Source organism: Plecotus auritus (genome assembly GCF_963455305.1).
Source record: "Plecotus auritus genome assembly, chromosome: 11".
In the NCBI taxonomy this organism is placed as follows: Eukaryota; Metazoa; Chordata; class Mammalia; order Chiroptera; family Vespertilionidae; genus Plecotus; species Plecotus auritus.
The window spans coordinates 32,529,882-32,553,734 of NC_137777.1; the positions used below are offsets into that span (position 1 = coordinate 32,529,882).

Here is a 23,853-nt window from a genome sequence, read left to right on the forward strand (position 1 = left end):
ATCACATAAGGTATGAATCATCTAAGAACAAAGACACCTTGAAAATACTATCCTAGTATACACTTGAATGAATTACAGGAACAATTATTTGAAATTGAGTATTAACTGGCTATTTGACTGAATTTTATTGTTTTCCCCAGAACTAGTTTGTTAAGTTCAGCCTCAATCAATGGGACACTTTATTTTTTATAAGCAAGGAATATATATTTTCTCAATTGCTAGGGTATAAGAAATGCTTTAGAAGTATCATGCACATTATAGCATGTGAAGTGTTGAACAACTGCATAATAAACACAGTTCACTGTGGAAAATACCAGAATTTGGAGTCCCAATTTTAAATAGCCTGTCCTATTGTGAGATAATGTGACTGGACATCCTAGCTCTAACATTGCTTGATTTCATTGAGTGTTTATAGAAACCCGTCTGCTTATCATTTTTACTTCATTCCAAGATTCTTCTTGCCTTTAGAACAGTGGTTAATAAGAAGTCCTTTCCTAAAGGCTTTATGTAATTGTTGCTCTAGTGACTTAGCCTATTGCCTTTGAGAAAAACAAACTGCTCTTTCTGTTACTATGGAAAACCACATGCATTGAGGAACTAGCAAATTAATAAGACACTCTTAAATGCAAATAGTGAATGAAAGCAGGAACCCAGAGAAATAAGCAAAATACCGAAGCCAGCTTTCCTCCTGAAGATAGTTGCTAAGCCTGGTGAAATTGAGTCAGGCACAGTAGATAGAAAACAAAGCTCATTGTTTACCAAAAGTTGGATGTTTAGCAGAAGGTTTCCTATTAAAGTAAGGACAGAAGGGAATTACAGTGTCAATGTAAGGGGGAAATAAAATGATTTCTCTTGTATGTGCCCACCCAGGAGCTGCAAGGATGATACTGAACAGAGAGGGGAAACATATCTCTTGGGATAATCCACAAACAGAAGCCAGCATTTGTAACAACTTATATCCTGAATGCCAGCATTTATAACAATTTACCCAAATAGGGTGACTTGAAGAACTTTAAGGCAAGTGTCATTCTACATTTTAATGGTTTAAGATGCTTGGCAGAAGCAAACAGAAATCATCTTTAGAGGAATTCACTTTCAAATAAAGTCTAATAGAAGTCTCATCAAGTCATAATTAATATCAGCTCTCATTCCAACAGCAAAAAAGTAATATAAAACAAGGCATTAAAACAAGAGCCAACAGCAATAACAGAGTAGAATCAGACCCCAAAAGACTTCATATATAGGAATTAGCAAATGCTTAAAGGACAAAAGAGATTAAGTATAGGATAAAAAGCAAGCAAGTAAAAAAGTCAAAACATATTTGAGAAAGAAGCCAAATAAAACCAGAAATAGAAAATAATTGAAATGAAAACTTCAATAGATCAGCTTTAGTTTTAGACTAGGTATTGCTGAAAAAATTATGAATTGGGAATTGATTTAAATTTTATTTAAATCAGAATAAATACAGAGGGGCAAGGAAATGCAAAATGTAAAAGCAACAAGTAATAGAGAATAGTATGAGAAAGTCTAGCATATATCTTATCAGAATTACAGGATGATAATGGAGCAAAATCACAAGAGGAAATATATGAAAAATAATAATGCCTGAAAATTTCTTAGAATTGGTAGAAAAGAGAAATATTTAAATTTAGGATAAATTTGAAGAAACCCACACACATCACAGTAAAACTGAAGGACAACAAAGGCAAGAGAAGATCTTAGAACTAGTCAGAGAGGAAAGACAGATTACTTTCAAAGGAAAGACAGTGATGCAGTAGAATTTTCAAAAGCAATAATGAAAATCAGGATTCAATGAAGTAACATAATATCTTCATAAAGAGAAATTCTATCAATCTAAAGTTCTATATCTGGTGAAAGTACTTTTTAAGGTAGTTATATTCCCAACAGGCTCTCATGCAATTAAATTTTTAAGGGATAGAGAAAATGATGCCAGATGAAAAAATATTAAATATGTGAATAAATGTAAAGAAAAAAGGACTAAAAATAATAATGTTTTGTGAAGTATATTAAATTATAGAAATTAATTAAATTATCATTAAACTAAACAACAGCAATAACTGCTCCAGCATGATTTGGAATTAAAGTAAATAAGAAGGGTAAAGATATCGATCAATGTTAGACTTTTATGCATTTGTGTTACAGGGGTAGCTACTAAGTGAACAGAAAAAGTATAAAATTTCCAATATTAAAATGGAAATTATGGAATGAGCAAAATAAAAACAAACTTGAAGAAGGTAAGGAAAAAAGAAACATAGGACATATGTGGGATAAATAGAAACAACATACTTAAATGGAGAAATAAACCCAAATATTTAGTACTGATGTTAATGTAAATGAAGTTAGTTTCATTTATAAGTAAAGATTATCTAACCATGTGCTATTTACAAGAGACACACACAAAACTTAAGGGTATTTTAAACAGAAAAGTTGAAAGTAAAAGGATGGAAAATATATAAATTGTGATTCTTAGCCCATAATTTCCTTAAAGAAAATACTGTGCTATAAATATACTTGTAATGCCAGAGATTTTGTGTCTTAAAGTGTCTACTGTATTACAAGTGCTGGATTATAGGCTTAGAACCACAGCTACCCAAGTTTACTTGTCTTTGATGTTTTACTGTATGTCTAGTTTATGACTTTAGGCTGTCAACACAGCTCCATAGCAATCAGAACTGTGGGTAGTATTTATAAAGTGATTATTTTACTGATATATTTACAGTATTTCTCTGTCAAAACAAACTTATTTCATTTAATTGTTCAATTAGATAAACGGGAATTAATATGTAATTGCTTAAGAGAGCATAAAGTGTTAAGAGGGAAGCTTTAAAGGCTTCTTTAGCTGCAGTGAGAGTAAATATTCTTTTTTAATTCTCTTGTTAGAAATGATTTAAATGATCGTTTTGACTTAATGCTATTTCACATTTAAATGGAGCTATTTCAATTCAACACTTCACATAAATCCTGCTCACATATACAGGGAAAAAATCCCAGTTTAATCTTTAACTGTGATGAAGAATGCTTGAGCATTTTTGTCAGAGGACTGTTTTTAGCCATTTAATAAATATAAGTTGATTAAATGGTAAGGAGGATTTTGCATTAGAATGAAGGTGAAGAACAGTATGTAACCTTGGAATGGGAGGGTAGGTATTCTTGAGATGGAAAATACAAGTAAACTAAACATGAGCTTGGAAATATTTTTATAGACAAAAAGCCATTTTTGATGAGGGCTTTCTTGAAAAATCACACATCACTAATTCAAGAATATGCCACTATAGAATATAGGGGCTACTACAAAATACTACTCAGTCATTAATAGTGAGTTACAAATCATTTTGAGAGGTTGATGTTGAGTGGTTGGGTAGGCTACTCACTGGCAAACTCTTACACCAGCTTGGAAGCTCATAACATACAAATGCATGTCTCAGCGAAATGGTAAGATATGGACCTTATGGGCCAATAGAAAATGGGAGAATCTGTGAATGTAATTCCAGGAATTTCTGGTTTCTACTCAGACTTCTACTAATTTAGGTTGAAGAGTGTGGAAAGTGTTACGTAAGTAAGAATAATCCTGCATAAACTTTACTATCAAAAGATGCTACTAATTTTACATCAATTTTCTGAAATTCTAGCAACGAGTACTTAAAAATATATAGCCCAGATGTATAAATAATCTTTACCAAAGGATTTTTTTAATTGATTTTAGAGAGAAAGGGGGAGAGAGCGAGAGAGAGAGAGACAGAGAGAGAGAGAAGTATCAATGTGAGAAGGAAACATCAATGTGTTGCCTTCTGTATGTGCCCTGGCCTTTTGGTATACAGGACGATACTCTAACCCAGTGGTCGGCAAACTGCGGCTCGCGAGCCACATGCGGCTTGCGAGCTGCAGTTTGCTGCTCTGTTGACTAATGAGTTTGCCGCTCTGTTGACTAATGAGTTTGCTGACCACTGACCTAGACTGTCAATTCTAATAATTACAGGCTGTTGTTGTTCCTTGTGATTAAGCCCCTATCCCAGTGGTCGACAAACTCATTAGTCAACAGAGCGGCAAACTGCGGCTTGCAAGCCACATGTGGCTCGCGAGCCGCAGTTTGCCAACCACTACTCTAACCAACTGAGCCACTCAGCCAGGGTGAGTAGAATATATTGTATTTTTCCCTTGAAGTATATTATATATCACCTATGTTTAAGAATTTAACTTGAATTATTCATGCATAATCTAGCATTTAAATAACTAGCCCCAAATTCTTAATGTGCACATTTACTAGTAGGTCCAAATATTCATTGGCTATTGAATACCATTAGAGTGATACACATTTTCTTAAGAACATTATGTGAGAATTTGACAAAGAAGACAGTTGGGATGTGGGCTCTGAATTGCTTGGTTTGTTTATCAAAGATGGGCTCACTGGGGCATCATTCACCACCTCTAGGAATTAGATAGTCCTGGGAGGGGCAGTCTTTCCAAAATTAAGGCTCCAAAAATGCCAGAGCATTAGCAATACCAAAAATAATAAAATATAGCCAAGATAGCAGCCTTGTATTTGTTACCAGGCTAAACAAATCTATTTATCTGGTTCTTTAAATAAATTAGTTTATGTTAACCATATACAGTAGGTCCGAATCCCATAGCGCTGCCTTTGGTAACACGTTGACAAGTTTAATTTCCCAAAAGAAAAATTCTTGCAAAAGTGAAAAGAAATCTAAGGACTGACACAAGTGACAACTCATTAGTAATGTTTAAAAAAAGAGAAGGAACTAGAAGTACACATGTAAATGCGAGTGTTTTTCATAGTAATTAGGTGCAAGAGTCCTCCTCACTTGGACAAATCCTAAAGATGCTTGCCTGAGAAGCAAGACAATAAAGAGATAATTTTGGTTTTTGAATGAGAAAGCACTTGCTTTCGGTGAAGTCATTTGAAAAAGCTGCCTTGAATACTTTAAAGAATTCTGCAATCTAAGGACATTTAAAGACACATCTTCCTATACAGATAACTTAATGTGACAAAGACAGACAGGCGATAGTCAAACAAACATAGTGGCACGGGACTAATAATAAGTGAGCAATGAATCGCCCAGCTTTTCCTTTGGAAGGGGGTCATTAATATCCTTGCCCCTTACATTCCTCATCCTCAATATGAAATGATTGGGTCAGATGATCCCAACCAACAGTTTTATCTATTAATCACACACACACACACACACACACACAGCACCATCTTTGTTGTCTTCTTAAAATAAAATGGTTAAATTGAAATTGACTTTCTTGAATGAGTGGCAAATTCAGCTTACTCACTGTGAAGATGCTGTATTTTGGGGGTGCAACTTATTTTTATGCTTAATACATGAATATTCAAAGGATTTATTAGGGAATTAAAAATGTAATTGGACAAGGTGATTCAATTCACTCAGTTTATAACCTCATGCTTAATAAAAAAAATGTATCTCCCCCATCAATGTTTCTTAAGTTGGATGACATAAACTTGCACCCACCACAGGTCAAGGAAGGCTCCAAAGAAAACCTTTTTAGGCAACAAGCATTTCTTACAGGTCCTATAAATAATGTAGTCCTACCTTAGATGACTCATCGCCTTCATCTTCATGTACTGAACTGGATGGGGAAGGAGTTGCAGACTTGCTTCCAGGTGGAGATGGTGAGTTGTGGGGGACAGTGCTTCCTCCCATATTCAACCCAAGCTGAGCACTCAGCTGGGACTGGTTGATGGTGGTCAGCTGGCCATGCTGCATCATTCCTGGCTGCTGCCGGATGTCTGCAGGCTGACCCCTGGGTCTCATAGCTGCCATCTGAGGATGGGAGCTATATTGAGCTCCTTCTGGGTTCCGTATATCTTGCATCTACAAAAAAATGGATAGGAATAATTTTCACAAACATGTTTCTGAATAAATTAAAAAAATATTCCTTAGACTTTAAAAATTCTGTAAGATGTCCTGCTGAACTATACACATTCCCATTCCCTCCCCAACCCCTCTAACAGAATGTATCACCCTAAAGGTGCTGTTATCATAGAATTTGAGAATTCAATCAACATCACAGTTCATTACCAAAGAGCTTATTAATTATATTTATAGTCCTTATTTGCTAATGAAATGTAAACATCATTAAAATATTTATGGTATAAGTTTCAAAATATTGATGCTTATTAGAGTGTCAGCATTATATAATTATTAGTGATTATAGCATTCACAGCAATTCATGAAGTCCTTTTTTTAAATTGTGATTATTTAAGAAAGGTCTGGGAGTTAAGCATGCTGTTGTTCTCAGTTTAATTCTATGTAGCTAGTATTGGCCAAAATGATCTACTAACTTCCAGACTAAGAACGCTTACAGGTTGGTATTAACCAATTGATTAACTGACTATTGAAATGATTTGATGACACAGTCAGATTTGAAAGTGATTCTCTAAAGTTGCAAGGTCACCATATTAATCCATTATGCTATCTGGGTCACTGCTTTTTAGCCTTAATGAGACTCACTCTTGTAATTCAAGCAATGAATTTTGTCTCTGCAAGGCTTAGAATTAAAAGCATTGGAGGATGAAGCTCTTAATATATCCAGAGATCAAATGTGTTGTATAAGAGGAGTATAGTGGATTTCACTGAACATTTCTCTGGTATTTTCAAACTTATGGGGAATATTTCATGGTGCTTATAGAAGCAGCTCAGTTTTATCATTCTGAGGGACCTTGGAGATTTTATGCAGTTCTTGCTTTATACAACAAGAGAGAGAATAAAAGAAAAAAATGGGAAAAAAGAAAAGCAATGAAGGGATGTGGTTAAAGTTATATTTGGGAACTAACAAATAAAATGAACAATGTTATCTTTCTCGGTTTCATTAAAAAAAATTCCACGTGGTGTCAGAATGCCTAGTAATTACCTGTCTGCAAATGTTATCATGACATGGAAATACTGTAAAGGTTAATTAAATAACTTAGTCAGACATTTTTTTTCTTTTGGTAATAAAATCATTTTCTACCAATGCTGTCCAGTCATTTTACCAACTTAGTTATTTCCATCTGAAACTGAAGTTGTGACAGAAGCACCTGCCTGTGGTAGGTTTGCCATCTTCACCAGGAGGTCTCTTATTAGTCAGTATCACCCCCTTTAGACCGTTCCAGCTCTTACTCTGCTTCATCTTCAGACTCAGATATAGATATTCTAGAATCTGGCTCTTCTTGGTGAAGGCTTAGGATGGCTCAGCTCGTGGTTTTGTACCTGCTGATTTTCTGGTCCAAATCAACAGCCCTCCCCCTGCCCCATAATTTAAACTATATTCCTCCAATCCTTCAAAACTAGCTCATAGTTGTCTTTTTTATGAAGTCCCTCATTAAGTAGTTATTACTATTCAATGATACATATTAGAGCTTCAGAGATCCTTAGTGACATTTTTTTCATCTATAGAAGAGAATTATTAGGAGGAGGCCATAGTACTGGCTTGTTGAATATCTGTAGAATTAAAAAAATAGATAGATAGATAAGAATGAATAAAGGCCAGAGAAGTTAAATTACTTCCCCAAGCCACAGAGTTGGAGTTAAAATCAACATCTCTCAATTCCAGTCTTTGATATTTCCTACAGTATTAAGCAGCTGATTCAACATTTTACGTTTCCCACAGAGAGAGTTATAGTTAACTAAAAATAATAAAAAACACCTTGTCAAATGTTATCTACCTAAATTGATTGTTTTTATCTAGTCCATTCATGCTGCCTCCACTCACATTTACTAAAATAGTTTTTCTTCCTTTTTAGCTGTCCCTAAATTCTATAATCTGACCTTCCATATGAAATAATACTAGGTTCTACAGATATTCTTAAAGTTGTACCACTGTCATAGGGTGCCATGAAAACCGGAACCGACTTTTGAAAACGCACAGAAGAGGCAGTATATGCTATGCTCTCTCAAGTCCTGAAGTCCTATTGCATTTCTTCTTAGACTCTATTTAGAACAACTCTCTCACTGTGAGCCCAGAGTAATGGATGCCCATATGGGTATTGTCCTATACAGGGCAACTCCTCTCTCAACCCAACAAAGCACTCACATGCATGTTCAAACGTACATGTTTGTAGGAGAATACATTTTCATAGTCTTGTAAATTAAAAATGTTTACTAACAAAAACCTTTTAACTAAATTATCTTTCCAAAAGTATTTAGCTAATTGACATCACGATTTCTCCTTCACATAAATCTCAAGTTAAAAGCATGAACAGTTTGTAACTTATCTGTTTGGACCTTGCTTCGTAATCTCACTCTTTCAGAAATACCATGGTTTTCAACATGATACCGCAGAGGATGATTTTTAAGTTAACTTATAGTTTCCAGATTCATGACTACAACCAAAAGTCTAAAATGATCTCACTTTATAGCACCGACCTCTCTCATCAGTTTGTGATCTTTTTGATTGTTTGCTCATGTTAATTAGTGTTGAGGGTAGATCACTGACTACTAAAATTTGTGTTCCCACCTTTGTACTATTGGTGGAAGGGGGTGGTGTCTGGCAAAAGAGAAGTAAAGAATCAATTTGGGTAGGGACAGTGAAGTACTCAACAGGGAACCTCTTTTTCAACAGACTCATCAGTAGTTGAAAATACCTTGTCACCAATGGTGTTAGGCCAAGCAGACAGACAGCAGCTTTAATACCAAATCAAAAAACAATTTTTCTGTTTAGAGGGTGGTGAGCACAAATTAGAACGCATACTCCTTTTACAGGTCTCAGGTGCACTTAGAAATAGTCAGATCTTAACATCCATGGTGACATTTGTGAATTAGAAGGAATATTTTTATTTTTTAAATTAAAAAAATTAATGGAGAGGAAGAGAGAGATAGGAACATCAATGATGAGAAAGAATCATTGCTTGGCTGCCTCTTGCATGCCCCACACTGGGGAAGGAACCCACAGGCCGGGCATATGCCCTGACCAGGAATTGAACTGTGACCTTCTGGCCACTGAGCCATGCTGGCCTGGCCGGATTATTTTTATTTTATCTTGCGTTCATAAGAGTCAGTTCAGTATCAATCACTGCCTAATAGATAATATGGGGAAACTATGGATGGAATTTGATTACGTACTGACAGTTAGCTCATGAATGAAAGCAAATGTTTTGATTATTGGCTTTCTTCTAGAAAGATATTGAGTTAATTACAGGTCTTAATGTCAAATACACAACCTCAACTTGTAAGGTATTATTTCCCATTAACCTCCAATATTTTTAATTTATTGTGAATAATTCACTTAAGTCATGCTTATGACAACTGCTGCTTTTTCTGATTCTTCATGAGTCCTCTATTGACTTCTTCCTACAACTTCCCACCACCCCTAAATGATTCCCTAACATTCTGTTATTGATTCACATTTCTTCCACCCAGCTAAGATTCATCATGATTTTGTTAATGGGGAACGTTTTACACTGAAATGTGTAGATGGTTCTGACCAAGACTTCAGGTCTAACTCTGCAATTGCCCGTTAGACATCACTACTTGGACATCACCTCTGCTAGAAACATGAACCATGTTTTCTTTCTCAAGCCTATTTTGTACAATGTGTCCAATTTCTGTTGATGACACCTTCATTAGCCATGTCACCTCCATGCAAATGTTCTAGTAATTTTTGATTCTTTCCTTTCCTTTCAAACTCTTGTGAGTTCCATTGAGTTTACTCTAAAATATCCCTCCCATTTGCCCTTTCATTCCCACATCCATTCATGTATTTCAGGCCTTTATTACCTCTTCACTTACAATAGTAATTGACTAAAAAGCATCTCTTCACATCTACACTGGAGGGTACTGCAACAATTAATCTTCATGAACTATAGACTCAAAAACTTCCCAATGATATCTGCCTACCAAATTAAGTCTAATCTCTCTGGCATGCCATTGAAGATTCCAAATAAACCTTATTGCCTATACCTGTTCTTCACACACTGTATTCTTCAGCCAAACCCAATGAATTGCTATTCTTTGCCTATGTTTCTCCCTCTTGAACATGTGTCTTTGTCTATGATGTTCTTTTAGCATTCATTTTCTGAGCATCTGCTGTCTGAAACTTTAAAAAGCAGTTTAAAAAAATCTCACTTTGCTCAGTGATTTGTGGTTTGCACAGTATTTTCACTTATTGAGCTTTATAATTCCCCTTTGAGGCAGCCCTGTAGGAATGACTGTTTTGCACAAGTTTATTGAGGATGGGAGAGGTTAAATGTTCTCAGATCTTTCCACCAACAGAGATTAAAGCAGAAATGAAATATGGTCATTTTATTTTACATATGTGTTTTCTTTTTACAATACTTTTATATCCAAACCCTAAATATATTTTAACGTCAAGTTCAAAAATCAGCTCATCTCCAAAGCTTTAAGAACCTTTCTACTCTGAACTGCAAGCATTTCCTTATGGGGCACCACTTTTAAATTTCTTAGTCTAATGTGTATGCACTTTCTAGAGAGTAATCTTGATCAGTACACAACTAATTAAATTAGATATTTCAAGTATTCAAAATTATTTGCTGAATCATTATATAAATGAAGAAATAAATGCTATTAGTATGAACTTACTATAACCAGTTTGATGATTTTTCTTTTTTTCTGTGACCTTGATCTAGCATTATTCACAAGATGAAAAAATTTGAATGATGTCTATTTCCCTTTATGACAGAAACCTCAAGCTGTACCCTCCTTGACACTCATTATACTTTTGTCCTGAGGGACAGGCCTCTATTATTTAGCTGTCTAGCCAAGAAGCTAGCTAACAGAGGGCATTTCCTACCTTCCTTTGTAGCTTTGTATGGCCATCTGACCAAGTTTTGACTAATGAAATGTAAGTGAGAGTGTTGTGTGGTACTTCTGAGAAATCTTCCTAAAGGGAAAGATTTACTTTATTTTGTTATTTTCCTGCTGGCAAAAATGTGTGATTAGAGCTTGGGAAAATATCTTAGACCTGAGTGTCTATTATGAAGCAGTTATCAGCGTAATGACTAGTTATTAATATTAATAAAGAAAAGAAAGCAAAGGGGAGTCAGACATTGTTGGGCATACTCAGCTGGGAAACAGAGGACTGTTTGCTTCACTAGGAAGCTACAGCTTCACACACACTCCTGGGATTGGAGCACTGGCCCACCAAGGATGAACACCCCTCCTTTTCCATCCTTGATCGGGGGTGGGCAGGGGCAGAGCAGGAAAGATAAGGACATGCTCAGTAAAGACAAAATGGCACAGGGGGAGGTGCTGAACCATAGAGGCCTGCGAGTCGAACCTGGGAGAAAGATAATTGCTGGGTGGGGGGAAAGGGTGTATCCACTACAAGTGAACGAAATCTTGAAAAGTTAGTTCGTTAAGCTCCTGGTAGTTATCCCAGGAGACAAGGGAACTCTCTCTCTCTCTCTCTCTCTCTCTCTCTCTCTCTCTCTCTCTCTCTCTCTCCCTCTCTCTCCTCTCTCTCTCCCTCTCTCTCTCTCTCTCTCTCTCTCTCTCTCTCTCTCTCTCTCTCTCTCTCTCTCTCTCTCCCCCTGTTCTCTCTTGCCCCATAGCCTGCACTCTCCATAGCCATGTGGTCTTAGCAGCTGCATGGCCCAAGGCTCTGCTGATTCCACATGCAGGATGCTGGACTGGAGTGTACTTTAATGTGGAGCAGAAACTACGGGCCGTGGCCTTAATTCTGGCTGTACTGAAGACAAGACTGGACTTCTTCCATGGCAAGACGGCAGAGATGGGACATTAGAAACCCAGGGGTTTATTTTCACATTCATAAATACTTCTCATCCTTTCATGTGAGTCTTAGGAAATTCTTTTCCTAGCAACATCGTAAGAAATCCACTTCCACTGATAACAGAGCAACCAAGGCTGGGACAATCTACTTATTATGGGAGTCTTTAATGTGAAGGGGAAGTAAATGCTTATCTTTTTTAGAATCACTGTCATTTTGAGTTTTCTATTATATGCAGTTAAGCCTAATTTAACTGATATACCCTATAAACTCGAAAAAGCAGGGATAGAATGTATTTTGTTGACCATTGTAGCCCTAGTATGTAGCACAGATCTTAGCCCATTGTAGGTACTAAACACACATTTCTTTTTTTAGAATGCTTTTTATTGATTTTATTTTATTTTCCTGAGAGAGAGAGAGAGAGAGAAGAGAGAGAGAGAGAGAGAGAGAGAGAGAGAGAGAGAGAGAGAGAGAGAGAGCAACATCCATGAGAGAGAAACAGTAATCAGCTGCCTCCTGCATGTCCCCTTCTGGGGATCGAGCCCACAATCCGGGCATGTGCCCTGACCTGGAATCGAACCAGCAACCTCCTGGTGCATGGGATGTTGTTCAGCCAACTGAGCCACACCTGCCAGGGCTCAGCACATATTTCTCTAGTTACACTGAATGGATGTGTAGGCCAGGTACAATTAGGATTGGTGACGCTGGCTTCACATACACAGCATTATAAATCCTTGCTCTCCTGGGAACTGCATTTGCTACATTCTCAGGACTCTAATATCTCAAAGGTCCTTTCTAATATGTGTATTTCTCATGTTGTTGATTTCGAGGCCAGTGAGATTCATTTTTTTCTCAGCTAAAAGTCTTGCATAGCAATGGCATTTTAGTTTCGAATGGCTCTTAATATGCATCTTCCCATCAGAGAAACTCAATCCATTAAAAATGGGTGCTAGATTTTACTGTTTGTTTTTTAATCAGAACTATTTCCTTAAATTTTATAGCTTTCTATTGGGACTAATATTGTTCTATAATTACGGGAACTAAAAAATGTCAATTAAAACAGTGGAGGAAGACTATGATGATAAAGAGAAGATTTCATCTGTTTCTTCAAAACCTTATTCCCACTAATAGAAAGCAAGAGCTCAATTAAATCAATTAGGAAACCAAAGCAGATATCATATATTCTCCCTCATGACCTGGCTTGTAATTCATGGCTTGATGCTAACACCATGTTCCTTTCTCCTCTTGCCCAATTACCTACAGTGATAAAGACTGCAGGTTGAGGAAAGCCCTCATGTGAGAAACTCCAGGCACTGTGACACCTGTTTCAGACTGAGTTTGCCCTTCATCTTCCTTGGATTTTCTTGGAAAAGGAAAAAACAATACCCTGGTTGCTCATCTTGGATTATTTTTTTAAAATGAGCAACATATTGGTGTAACTGTAATAACAACAAAAAAATATATTCTTGGAACAACATCAGTTGTATTAGTGACTACGGAGTGTTAAAACTGCGCCCTTGAATGGCACCAGAAGAAGTGAAGACCTGCATTTCACTGTTTAAAGCTGTGCATTTCACAATCTTTCCAGAGTCTGTTTTCTTTTTTCAAATATCAGCCTCCTTCCCGGTCCAACATGCGAGCTTTGAAAGCTATCATTATCTCTGCCTCTAGCAGACAATCCATATCAAAACAGTTGTACACATAAAACCCTAACGACATCTTGGCTCGCTGTGATCCAGCTGTTTGAGTGAACAGCAGTTGGTGAACAGAGCCTGGAACATGGGGAGGCCTGAGGCCTATTTGCTAATGTGGCTCACCAGCTGCTGCTTTCTGTGGTCTTTGCAGGCAAGGCCTGGAAGTTTGCCAGTTGCAGCAGGAACAAGAGAACGTGAGGAATCTCTGAAGCCCTTCCATTTACCCCTGTCTGTCAGCATTTGACACCCTGTGCTGTTGAGTGCTTTCCCCAGGGCTAGAAGGAGACCCTGCAGGCTTAGGCTGAGACAAGTGCTCACTCTCCGTTCCTTTTATACTCACTATCAAACACATGCCGTCCTTAGCATCTAAATAAAGTCTTCTGAACCTTGCTTTTGGTAGTCCACCCAGCTTTGCATGATTAATCAGGCCAGGAAGGCTAAGCAGATCCATTTTTCTTAGGAACAATGCACTCTAAGAGACTACGAGAAGAATGTAAATGTTGATATTATTTAATTCCCTAATTTGATTGCACATTTTTGCCAGGAATTCAATTAATATGTAAATGTATATACCAGAACAAATGTGTGGGTAAATTTAATAACAAAATTATATTTATTATTTTTCTAAATGCATTTCCAAGAGCAAGCTAAATTATTTGTTGTCCCAACAAATTAAATTGTTCCTACATGACCTCCTTGTGTGACCTATTTATTATTTAAGAATGTGTACTTTAAATAAACTTTAACATTTTTGCTATTAGACTTCTGACATTGAAGACTGATAATGTCAAAAGAGAGGAAATCTGGAAAATACGTATGCAAAGCACATGCCATATTTTGAAGACTGGGAAAAATGAGGTTCAAAAGATTGAACATTTTTATGAAAATGTCTTTTTTAATTCAATATTGGGTCAGGATTACTTGATTTCAACTCTAAAGTTCCAAAAACAACATTAGTTTTGATTTTAACATTTGGGATCTACTTTTCTCTCAAAAGACAATGTGAACACGTAGGGCTCAGGTTTCTTTACAATACTCTACAATGGACTATTTGTAGTTTAGTTAGGGTCCATAGTCACTATTAAACCAATTATCCCAGAAAAGCAAAAGCTCTGGAGCACAATTCATTAGATGTTTGTCAAATGAGAGGACATAGCACTCTCTAGAACCACCTTCTTTGGAGAAGATTAAAACCACCTCAAAAAACAAACGCTTATGCTCACAGAAACCTCCAAAATGCCTGGCCATCCTCCTCCTTCAAACTGTGGCCTCTCCTTTCTAAAGAGACTTGATGTATTTGAGGAAAATGTAACTGCGAGTTTTAAACCTCATGCTAAAAATTATACTGGCCATAGATCATTTGACCAGTTTTTAATTTTAAAACTCCCAGGGATGAACCAAAGATCAGACACTGAATGTCAGATAGCCACAGAGGGAGTGAGGAAACCCCACCTCTCAATGTCCTCAGTGTCCTTGCCGGTGCTGGCTCACATCCCCTAGAAAGAGGTATTTTAGTTGCCCCCATGTGTGCATCTGTATTCATTTTTATAAATATAATTCAACAGCATCAAAAACTAAAAATGGAACTCCCATTTGACCCAGTGATCCCACTTCTAGGAATATATCCCAAGAAACTAGAAACACCAATCAGAAAGGATATATGCACCCCTATGTTCATAGCAGCGCAATTCACCATAGCTAAGATTTGGAAACAGCCTAAGTGCCCATCAGCAGATGAGTGGATTAAAAACCTGTGGTACATCTACACAATGGAATACTACCCTGTGGTTAAAAAGAAGGAGTTCTTACCATTTGCAACAGTATGGATGGAACTGGAGAGCATTATGCTAAGTGAAATAAGCCAGTCAGAGAAAGATAAATATCACATGATCTCACTCATTTATGGAATATAATGAACAACATAAACTGATGAACAAAAACAGATCCAGAGACAGAGAAACATCAATCAGACTGTCAAACCTCAGAGGGAAGGTAGGGGAGGGGGGGTAAGGGCGAAAGATCAACCAAAGGACTTGTATGCAGGCATATAGCATAAACAATGGACATAGACACCAGGGGGGTTGAGGGCATGAGTGTGGGGGTTTGGGGGGTAATGGGGGGATAAGGACACATATGTAATACCTTAATCAATAAAGAAATTAAAAAAATTACTATGGCAAAAAAAGCAATTTTATGCCATTTTATTTGATTTCTTTCTCCTCCTCTTTCTAGATTGGAGGTGTTGTCCTGTAGTGGAGGGAACTCTGCTCATGACATCATCAGGTTGGCTCTCTAACAAGTTGTCTAACTTTTTCAGCCTCTGTAATAGTGGCAACAAGTTTTCTACAACAAATATTTATTAAGTGCCTACTATGTGGTAGGCACTGCTCTAGAAACCAAGTAAACCACAGTGACCAAGCACACTGAAATCCCTGCTCTTTTGCAACTCACTATCTAACGGGGAGAAATAGGTAATATGATAAATAAGTATTTGATGTAGCTTGTTTGGTTGTGATAACCTTTAAGGAGATAAATATGAGAGAAATGTACTGACCTTAAATGCTTGCTTTACATCGTGATTGTGAGGATTAACTGGGATAATGAAGATATTTTGTCAAATGTAAACTCATTTGTGTGGTGGTTGCTCAGATCCATTACCTTTTGGGGAGGATTCTGATGTTTATCACTTTTTAAAATATGCTCTTTATTGGTTTCAGAGAGGAAAGGAAAGGAAGAGAGAGAGAATCATTGATCTGCTGCCTCCTGCATGCTCCCTCTGGGGGATCAAGCCTGAAATTCAGGCATGTGCCCTGACTGGGAATCTAAACTGTGACCTCCTGGTTCATGGGTGAATGCCTGGCATTTTTATCATCCTGAGTCTCTTTTTCTGACTAGTTCTAGCTCACAATGAGCCTTGGAAATAGTGGCAACCAACCAAGCATTCTGGTAGCCAATGCTTGTGTTAGTGGAGACCTTCCCTGGAGTAAGCTGGGCAGCTTATGTCCCAGAGCACAGGGTTTTATTGTGCAAAAGTAGATTTAGATCAGATAAATGTTGAACTCATAATTTGGATTTTAATAGCTCCCTGATCAAGGTTAATAGGCTAACTGGTAGATACAAAGTTCAAGAAATTTAATGCATTTAATGCATTCCAGTTCATAGTACACCATTCTCTTCCATCAACTCTGTACATATAATCTCTCCTTTGGATCATGATGAGGGCCAGGAGGTTCTGGGTATAGTTATGCCTTTTAATCACACAGTAGGAAAGATGTTTTTTACTCACATTGAGGCACATGCCAACACTATTTGTGGCCTCCTGTTACTGATACACTATCAACATCCGTATTACCAAACTTGACACTGGGCTTCTCTGTGCCCTTGAAAGGGTCCCTCTGCTCAGCTCAAATAAAGGAAACACCACAATGTGCAACAGGCAGGCTTGACAATGAGAATCTCGCATAATTCCAGGTAATGGCAGGACATGAAGGCTCATGGACTAAAAGCTCTGCCTTATTTAAAAAAGGTTTGGGGGACCAGCTGGTCTACCCTGTGGTTCCCAAAACATTTGAGTTAGTAGTTCCTACAAAACTGTACACCTCTGGAAATAGGAGTGTCTGAGTCTGCTTTGGCTCTACTTGTGATTAGAGTCAATAAAGTGCCCTCCCCCCCCCCACCCGCCCCACCCCGACTTTTTTTGTATAAATTGAGTCTTTTGTTTCTGCACTACAAAGTAAAGGCAGTGCTTTGCTCACGGGGCTATAAGCTCATATTAAGTGTATTCCAACATGCTGATGTCTGTTCGCATCTCCTCTATTTTGATGTGCCCAGGGAAGGGATTGAATAATGTGCCTTGTTTTCAGAACACTTTCAAAAGAGTGTGTGCCTTGAAACAAAAAAGAATGGATTGGCAGGATAGGTGATAAGAAAATTGGGAAATGCTATAAGACATGCCCCATGGGAGTTGTGGTTTACCTACAAGAACTAGCTCTGTATAGTTATAGCATGACAAGTCAGCTGAAAGGATTCTTTATACTATATGTAAACCTGAAAATTTAACTGAATTTCATCCTTCCCACTGCCATGCTAATGGGATGTTAGTAAAAGTGGAGATGTCAAGTGGAATATTGACTTCTCAACATCAGTTCAGAAAAGTGATTTTTGAGTTCATTTAGAGGCTCTTAAATCATTAGATACACATGACATTCACTTAAAAGTACAGTTCATGAAGCAAAATTAAAGCCTTATATTCTGCTTTGGCCAGATAGCTCCCCTATGCAGACTATTTGTATGCTCCTAACTTATTGGGAACTTGAACAAAAGTACAATTTTAAATTACTATTTTATTATGGAAATCTTTCCATAATCCTTTTAATAATATATTGTAAAATGTTAAAATAGCGTGAAACTAAGATAGGAGGAGGCTGGAAATCCTCTTCTATTGAGTATAGTATTAATAACTTGGTAAAATCAGTCTAGGAAAATTACAATGTCTTTTAGTTCCTTTAAAGTATCTGACTCTGTAAGTGACCTTAAGCTTCTTTAAAACAATTAAAAAATTTAAATATTTGTCTGCCAAAATTTTATAGCATGTTAGATAATGAGATGAAAGTCATTTTATACAGTTTCTATATTTCTGGGTATTTGTAATTTAGTCAATATTAACATTATTCACTCATTTATGCTTTTATACACTTTGAGTCATATAAGGTCAAGGTCTCAAAACTAATCATAAAAACTACTGACTGCTATTCATGTTAATATAATAACCATTTCTTTAAAACAACTGCCAATAAATTTCATTATAAAAAGTTATTAAAAGGGTTAAAAACCTATTAAATGTCAAAGATTTGCCTGACTCAAACTTCTAATAAAGAAAGAGAATAGGTTTTCTTTCTGAATTATTTAAATCTTTACTGACTGTGCACTGAACCATGAAATTAGAAAAGTGTTATTAGAAGTGTTCTCTGGTTTTTATAAAAGTTGGAGCCCGAATGTATCACACCATAGTCTTTAAGTAGACTAGTTATAGCAGTAGGTTTTTAATCCCAAATTCTTGGCTTCTGCTGATATAAAGGGCCTAATTAAAACTCTATCCTGTAACTTGGTGATAATAAAATTATTATTACAGAAGCACACATGTTCGTTTAGAATATGTGAGCTACATGTTCTAATTTTAATTTGGACAAATAGCTTTGATTTTTTTTGATCTTTCAATGTTCATTAACATTAGACCCACTTAACCAATAATTGAGTTTTAATATAGCTTCTTTTTAAAACTAAAATTAAGAATTTTAAATAATCTGTCATTTATAGGTTAAACATCTACCCAATATATGTTAAAATTTGATAATTGTTGTCTAACATTTTTTAAAAGATCTTAATTCTGTATGATTATAATCCTATGTGATGATGACATAAAATAAGTTTTGGTATCAATGGTAAAAAAAAATAGCAAATATCTTTTATATTTTAAATCTGTTTCTTCAGGAAAGTATACTTATTTACAACCAATTTGAACTGGGCTATACCTAACAAATTAGTAGTTATCCACAGGTTAGTCAGTGTCCCCCACTGCTCAGTGCTAGCTAGCCTTTGGTAATTGTGCTCTTACCTTGTCTTTTAATATTAACTAATACTTCTTGGCCCCAACTTATGTATGGAGCACAGTTCTAAGAAGTTTATATGCATTGCCCTACATACCCCTCGCAGTAACCAGGTGAGACCATCACACCTGTGAAGAACCAAGGCCCAGAGGGGGGTTCTTCCGTTATTTAATTTGTGGATCTGCAGGAATTTGTCACAGGTTGCTGCACCTCGAAGCCCGTATCAGAACAACAGCACCGGTGCTATGGACCCCGTGCATGATCTGATGTTGTTAGATGTTCCTTTAACAAAGGATGGTTGTAAAAGCTTACTTGGGAAGATGCAGCTAGAACCTAGAATGATTGAATTGCGTGCACGGATATCTTGGGAAGGAAATTCAATTAGAAATATTTTACTGAACACTTACTCTGTGCCTAGTATTATGAAAGGTCCTAACGGAAATAAAGACAGATAAGATTGTCCCTTTGCTTGAAGAGCTCAGTGTAGGGAGACATACTACAATGCAAGTCAGAGGGGATTAATTCCTGTAACCAAAAATACATTGCTATGGAGGAAGGAGTGTGACTTCTGAGCAAGGGACTAATGAGTGACAGATGGGACTGAAATGTGTAAATACTGCTGCAACAAGGAGTCTGTCTACATTGCACTGAAATGGCAATGAGCATCACCGAGGATTAAGAATGCTTTCTAACACAGCAAGGCATTTGAAAAATGGAAATACTGGTAAGTATAATTTAACTCTGAAGGCAATGTGATTGACCCTAGACACACTGATTATTGGATGGTGACTCTACCTGTTATGTTTTCATAAAAGTAATGATTTGTCTAAGATAATGTGAAATAAAATTGAACATAAATAAAATAATTGTGTGACTCTTCCACTAAAGTAAAGAATGACTTTAGACCTAAATATTCAATGTATAATCAAATCATATTTTTAAAAATTGTGACTAAGAGCAATCTGCTCGTTTGACTTCTGTTGGGAATTAGCAATTTGATCTTCAAATGTTATATTTTTTCATCTTAGGATGGTTAGAGATATAGTCTCTACATGTTAGAATGTATTCTGAAGTATCAAGTCGTTCTCACTGAAAGAAGCCAATAAAATGCACTAACGTTTAATGCTGCATTAGCAGGAAGACCATTTTATCAGTTTTAAAAATAACTTGGGCTCCTTCATTAGATAATAAAAAAAAATATGGTCATACTAATAGTAGCCATTTTAATCTGGAACTTTACAACATTCATTTCATTAACTAAAAGTGTTGCTACATAAATTATGCTTTCATGAGCCACTGACTAAAACATTTTGATCAAAACCTTTCTTTATATATCCCCACTTGTTAACCAGTGCCATTCATTTGTTAGTGAAACTTTATCCAGAGGAAAACAGAAAACAGAGCATCTGTAAGAGAAGATGGGGAGGCATGTCTTACTGTGGGTGTAGGTTGAAGTCTGTTCTTAGAATACCTTGCCAACCTTTCTCCTCCAGCTAAACACCCGATTCCAAATGAAATGTAATAAATATTCTTTTTATAGTGAATCTTGAAGTATTTCAAGGACATGGGTTTTCCTCTGGGTAATCACTTTGCATTGTTGTGGCTGAGCAATGTGGACTAATTGTTGATCTGTGGACCCACTCTCCCCAGGGAATGCATTTCTGATCTTTAAAATCCTTTGTGACAAAAAGAAAAGTAAAGTACTAGTCAGCTGAGAAGTTTGCTTGGTTGGACTCATTAACAGAGATTTTAATCTGCCAGGGAAATTTATTTTTAAATTAGAAATAATACTCAATTTATTATTACTTTAATCCATAAATGTTAATAATAGCATTGACTTTTTTTTTTAACAAAAAGAACTGCTATCACCTTAGGTAAAGCCTTAAAGCCTATTTTGAGACTAAATCCATACACTAACAGAACTATTTAAATAATAAAATCCTGTATTGTGAAAGCGTTTACTTGCATTTTCTTATACAGAGATTGGTGTCTGAGAAGTTAGGCTGACTGACATATTCATTAAGCATTGGTTCAAAAGGAAAGCCCACCAGGAGCAGGGTTCTGGACAGTGGAAATGATGAATTATTTTAGAATTTGCATAATTACGAAGCTGATGAACCCCAAACATTTCAATGCCACCACAATAAAAATGGGAGCACCATTTATTACTAAAATTTAACACTAACAACGGGCTCATAGCTGTTGCATTAGAATTTACTTTTAAATACACAAACATTTGTGCTTTCTATACTTTTCTTAAGCAATGCCATGAGACAATCTTAACTTAGGTATGTTTTCCCCAAATGATAGCTTGCATCCGTCAAAATAAATTAATTGGCAGAATGCCAATTTAAGATAGAATAAGAATCTTTTTCACTGGTCAGTTACATACATTCATACTTGTAGCTCTGCTGTCCCCTATTCCCTAATGCTAAAATAATCCAAATAGCAATGTCAGATTGAGTGGCTTTTTTAAAGAATGTTAAATATATGTGCTACTGCAAGGCAAGATATTTCTTGCAAGTTATGAAAAATGCACTTTGCTCATGGGTAAAATGTAGTTTAATGATATGGAAATAAGTTCATGGTTCCTCTGTATTGTATTTACAATTTTGTGTTGAAAACATATTTAATATCTCTAGCATAATTATATGACCACAAGATGACAACTCCAATAAATGGAAAAAAATCTCAATTACATTGATCAACTAAAGAGAGAAAAAACTCCACCATTAAAGTTTAGAGCCTATTATAAGGGAACAAGAAAAAGATATCTACCCTGCAGTTTTTAATTTTAAAACCATCTAATCATTTTTCTGCATCTACATTTATAAAAGCGAATAGAATTTTCCAGTTACAACTTATTTTCTGAAGAAAATGCTCTTGGAAAAGAGAGAGTCAGAATCTTTTGAAAAAGTGCATTACATTTTTATTTCCCCTTTTACAGGGTCAGGAGATTTTAGGCTATATAAGGATATATATATATATATATATATATATATACTCATATATTAATTTTCTTCCTTTTTTAATGAAACAGGGCAATAGTTTTTTGGGGCTTATGTCTCTTGCCACTCTCACCCCCAAAACTTTTATTGGATGTTACTAGGTGTGACAAACACACAGGTGCTGGCAGGATTTGGAGGGGGTTGGGGACAGAGGAGTAGGATGGTTGGGGTTGGGAGTTGGGGGAACTAAAAGGGAGGGGTCAAAATGAATAGGGCTCTCCCCTTCCCTGGCTCAAGGGCCACCTTCTCAGTCACTTGCCCTGACAAGTCTACAAGAGGAGATCCGTCCTTCCCATCCAGGCATCTTCTTTATAGCACAATCACAATCTAGAATTGGGCTCTGCAAACTTTAACATTCACAGGAGTCCCCGGGGCTCTTCCTAAAGCATGATTCTGATTCAGGGAGTCTTGGGTGGAGCCTGCGATTCAGCATTTCTAACAAGCTCTCATGTAGTGTCAGTGTGGCTGGGACATGAACCCAAGCTTGAGTGGCCAGGCACCAATCAGTGTGTCTCTCAATGGTTTGGTTCTGAAGAACTAAGGTCAGAGAGAATTATGCTGCAGTAATTCAATTGCAGACCCATTTGGTAAAGTCCCAAGCTTTCCCAGCAGAGTTTTGTCTATTGTGGTAGATTCTTCTACTAATTATCATGCCAGGAGATTGTGGTATGGAATTACCAACTGACAACGGGCAATTTGATCTGGCTTTTCTGTAGGCTGGACTGATGGTAAAGTTTTTTCTTGCAGGTTATTATTAATTAACAGGGGATTAGGAATGGAGGGGCCCCCATCCACCAAACATGTCAGAATTCTTTGGTTAATGTGGAAATAAACTATTATTCTTTACCTTCAAAAATTTTCAAATTCTAGAATAAAATCTTTCTAAAGTACATAATTAGTTATTTAAAATTTCTTAACATGTTAATAACAGGGATGAACTAAATAAAAATAAAATTTCAAATAAATAAAATTTGTGGGATGCAGTAAAAGCAGTGCTCAGAGGGAAATTTATACCATTAAATATACACTGAGTGGCCAGATTATTATGATCTCTGAACGCATAATAATCTGGCCACTCAGTGTACTTATGTATAAGGGAAAGTTTGCAAATCTTGATATGTCAAGGGACCAGGAGATAGTGGTCCCCAGCCTCCAGCTAGTAAGTCCTCTGCTTCTTTCTAACTACCCACAATGCAGTTCTTACACATGGAAAAACCTTATTTTAAAATCCCAACTCTATGTTCAGTCTACACTGAGTGGCCAGGTTATAATGCATTCAGAGATCATAATAATCTGGCCACTCAATGTATATTAGAAAAGAAGAAAAGTCTAAAATCAGTAACCTAAGCTTTTATCTCAAAAACTAGAGGAAGAAGAACAAATTAATTCTGAATTCCCACTGATTTTCAAGGTCAGATGTTATATGGAGAGGCACCCATATAACATCTGACCCTGAAAATCAATGGGAATTCAGAATTAATTTGTTCTTCTTCCATATAACATCTGAGCTTGAAAATCAGTGGGGATTCTATTTGCCAGGGGGAGACAAGAGTCTGCTAGATACACAGGAACCCTCCTAAGAGGCAAGCACTCAAAATCACGTTCCCAGCCACTCACATTAGGCTCTGGCAAAGGGAGGATGGAGTAGACTAAAGTCATGTGAGGAAAGATTGGGTTTGTGGCTCTGGGGAGATAGCTGAAGGGACAGTCGCCAGGATATGTGAGCCGTGTTCTTCCTCACCGCAGATGCCATCTTTCTTGGGTAGAGCACTCCTTTCCCTACTGCATCAGCTTGCATGAATGCAATAGCCCCACCTCCTA

The 23,853-nt window shown here is 36.6% G+C and overlaps 1 protein-coding gene across 3 annotated transcripts in view; it reads right to left on the reverse strand.

Moving 5' to 3' along the window:
- Positions 1–23,853, reverse strand: part of TOX (thymocyte selection associated high mobility group box) — a 305,837-nt gene that overhangs the window by 43,420 nt on the left and 238,564 nt on the right. For all 3 annotated transcript variants that reach the window (XM_080646462.1, XM_080646463.1, XM_080646464.1), the window contains exon 4: positions 5,592–5,873. In XM_080646462.1, coding sequence (XP_080502588.1) covers positions 5,592–5,873 — 282 coding nt within the window. The remainder of the gene's footprint in view (positions 1–5,591; positions 5,874–23,853) is intronic.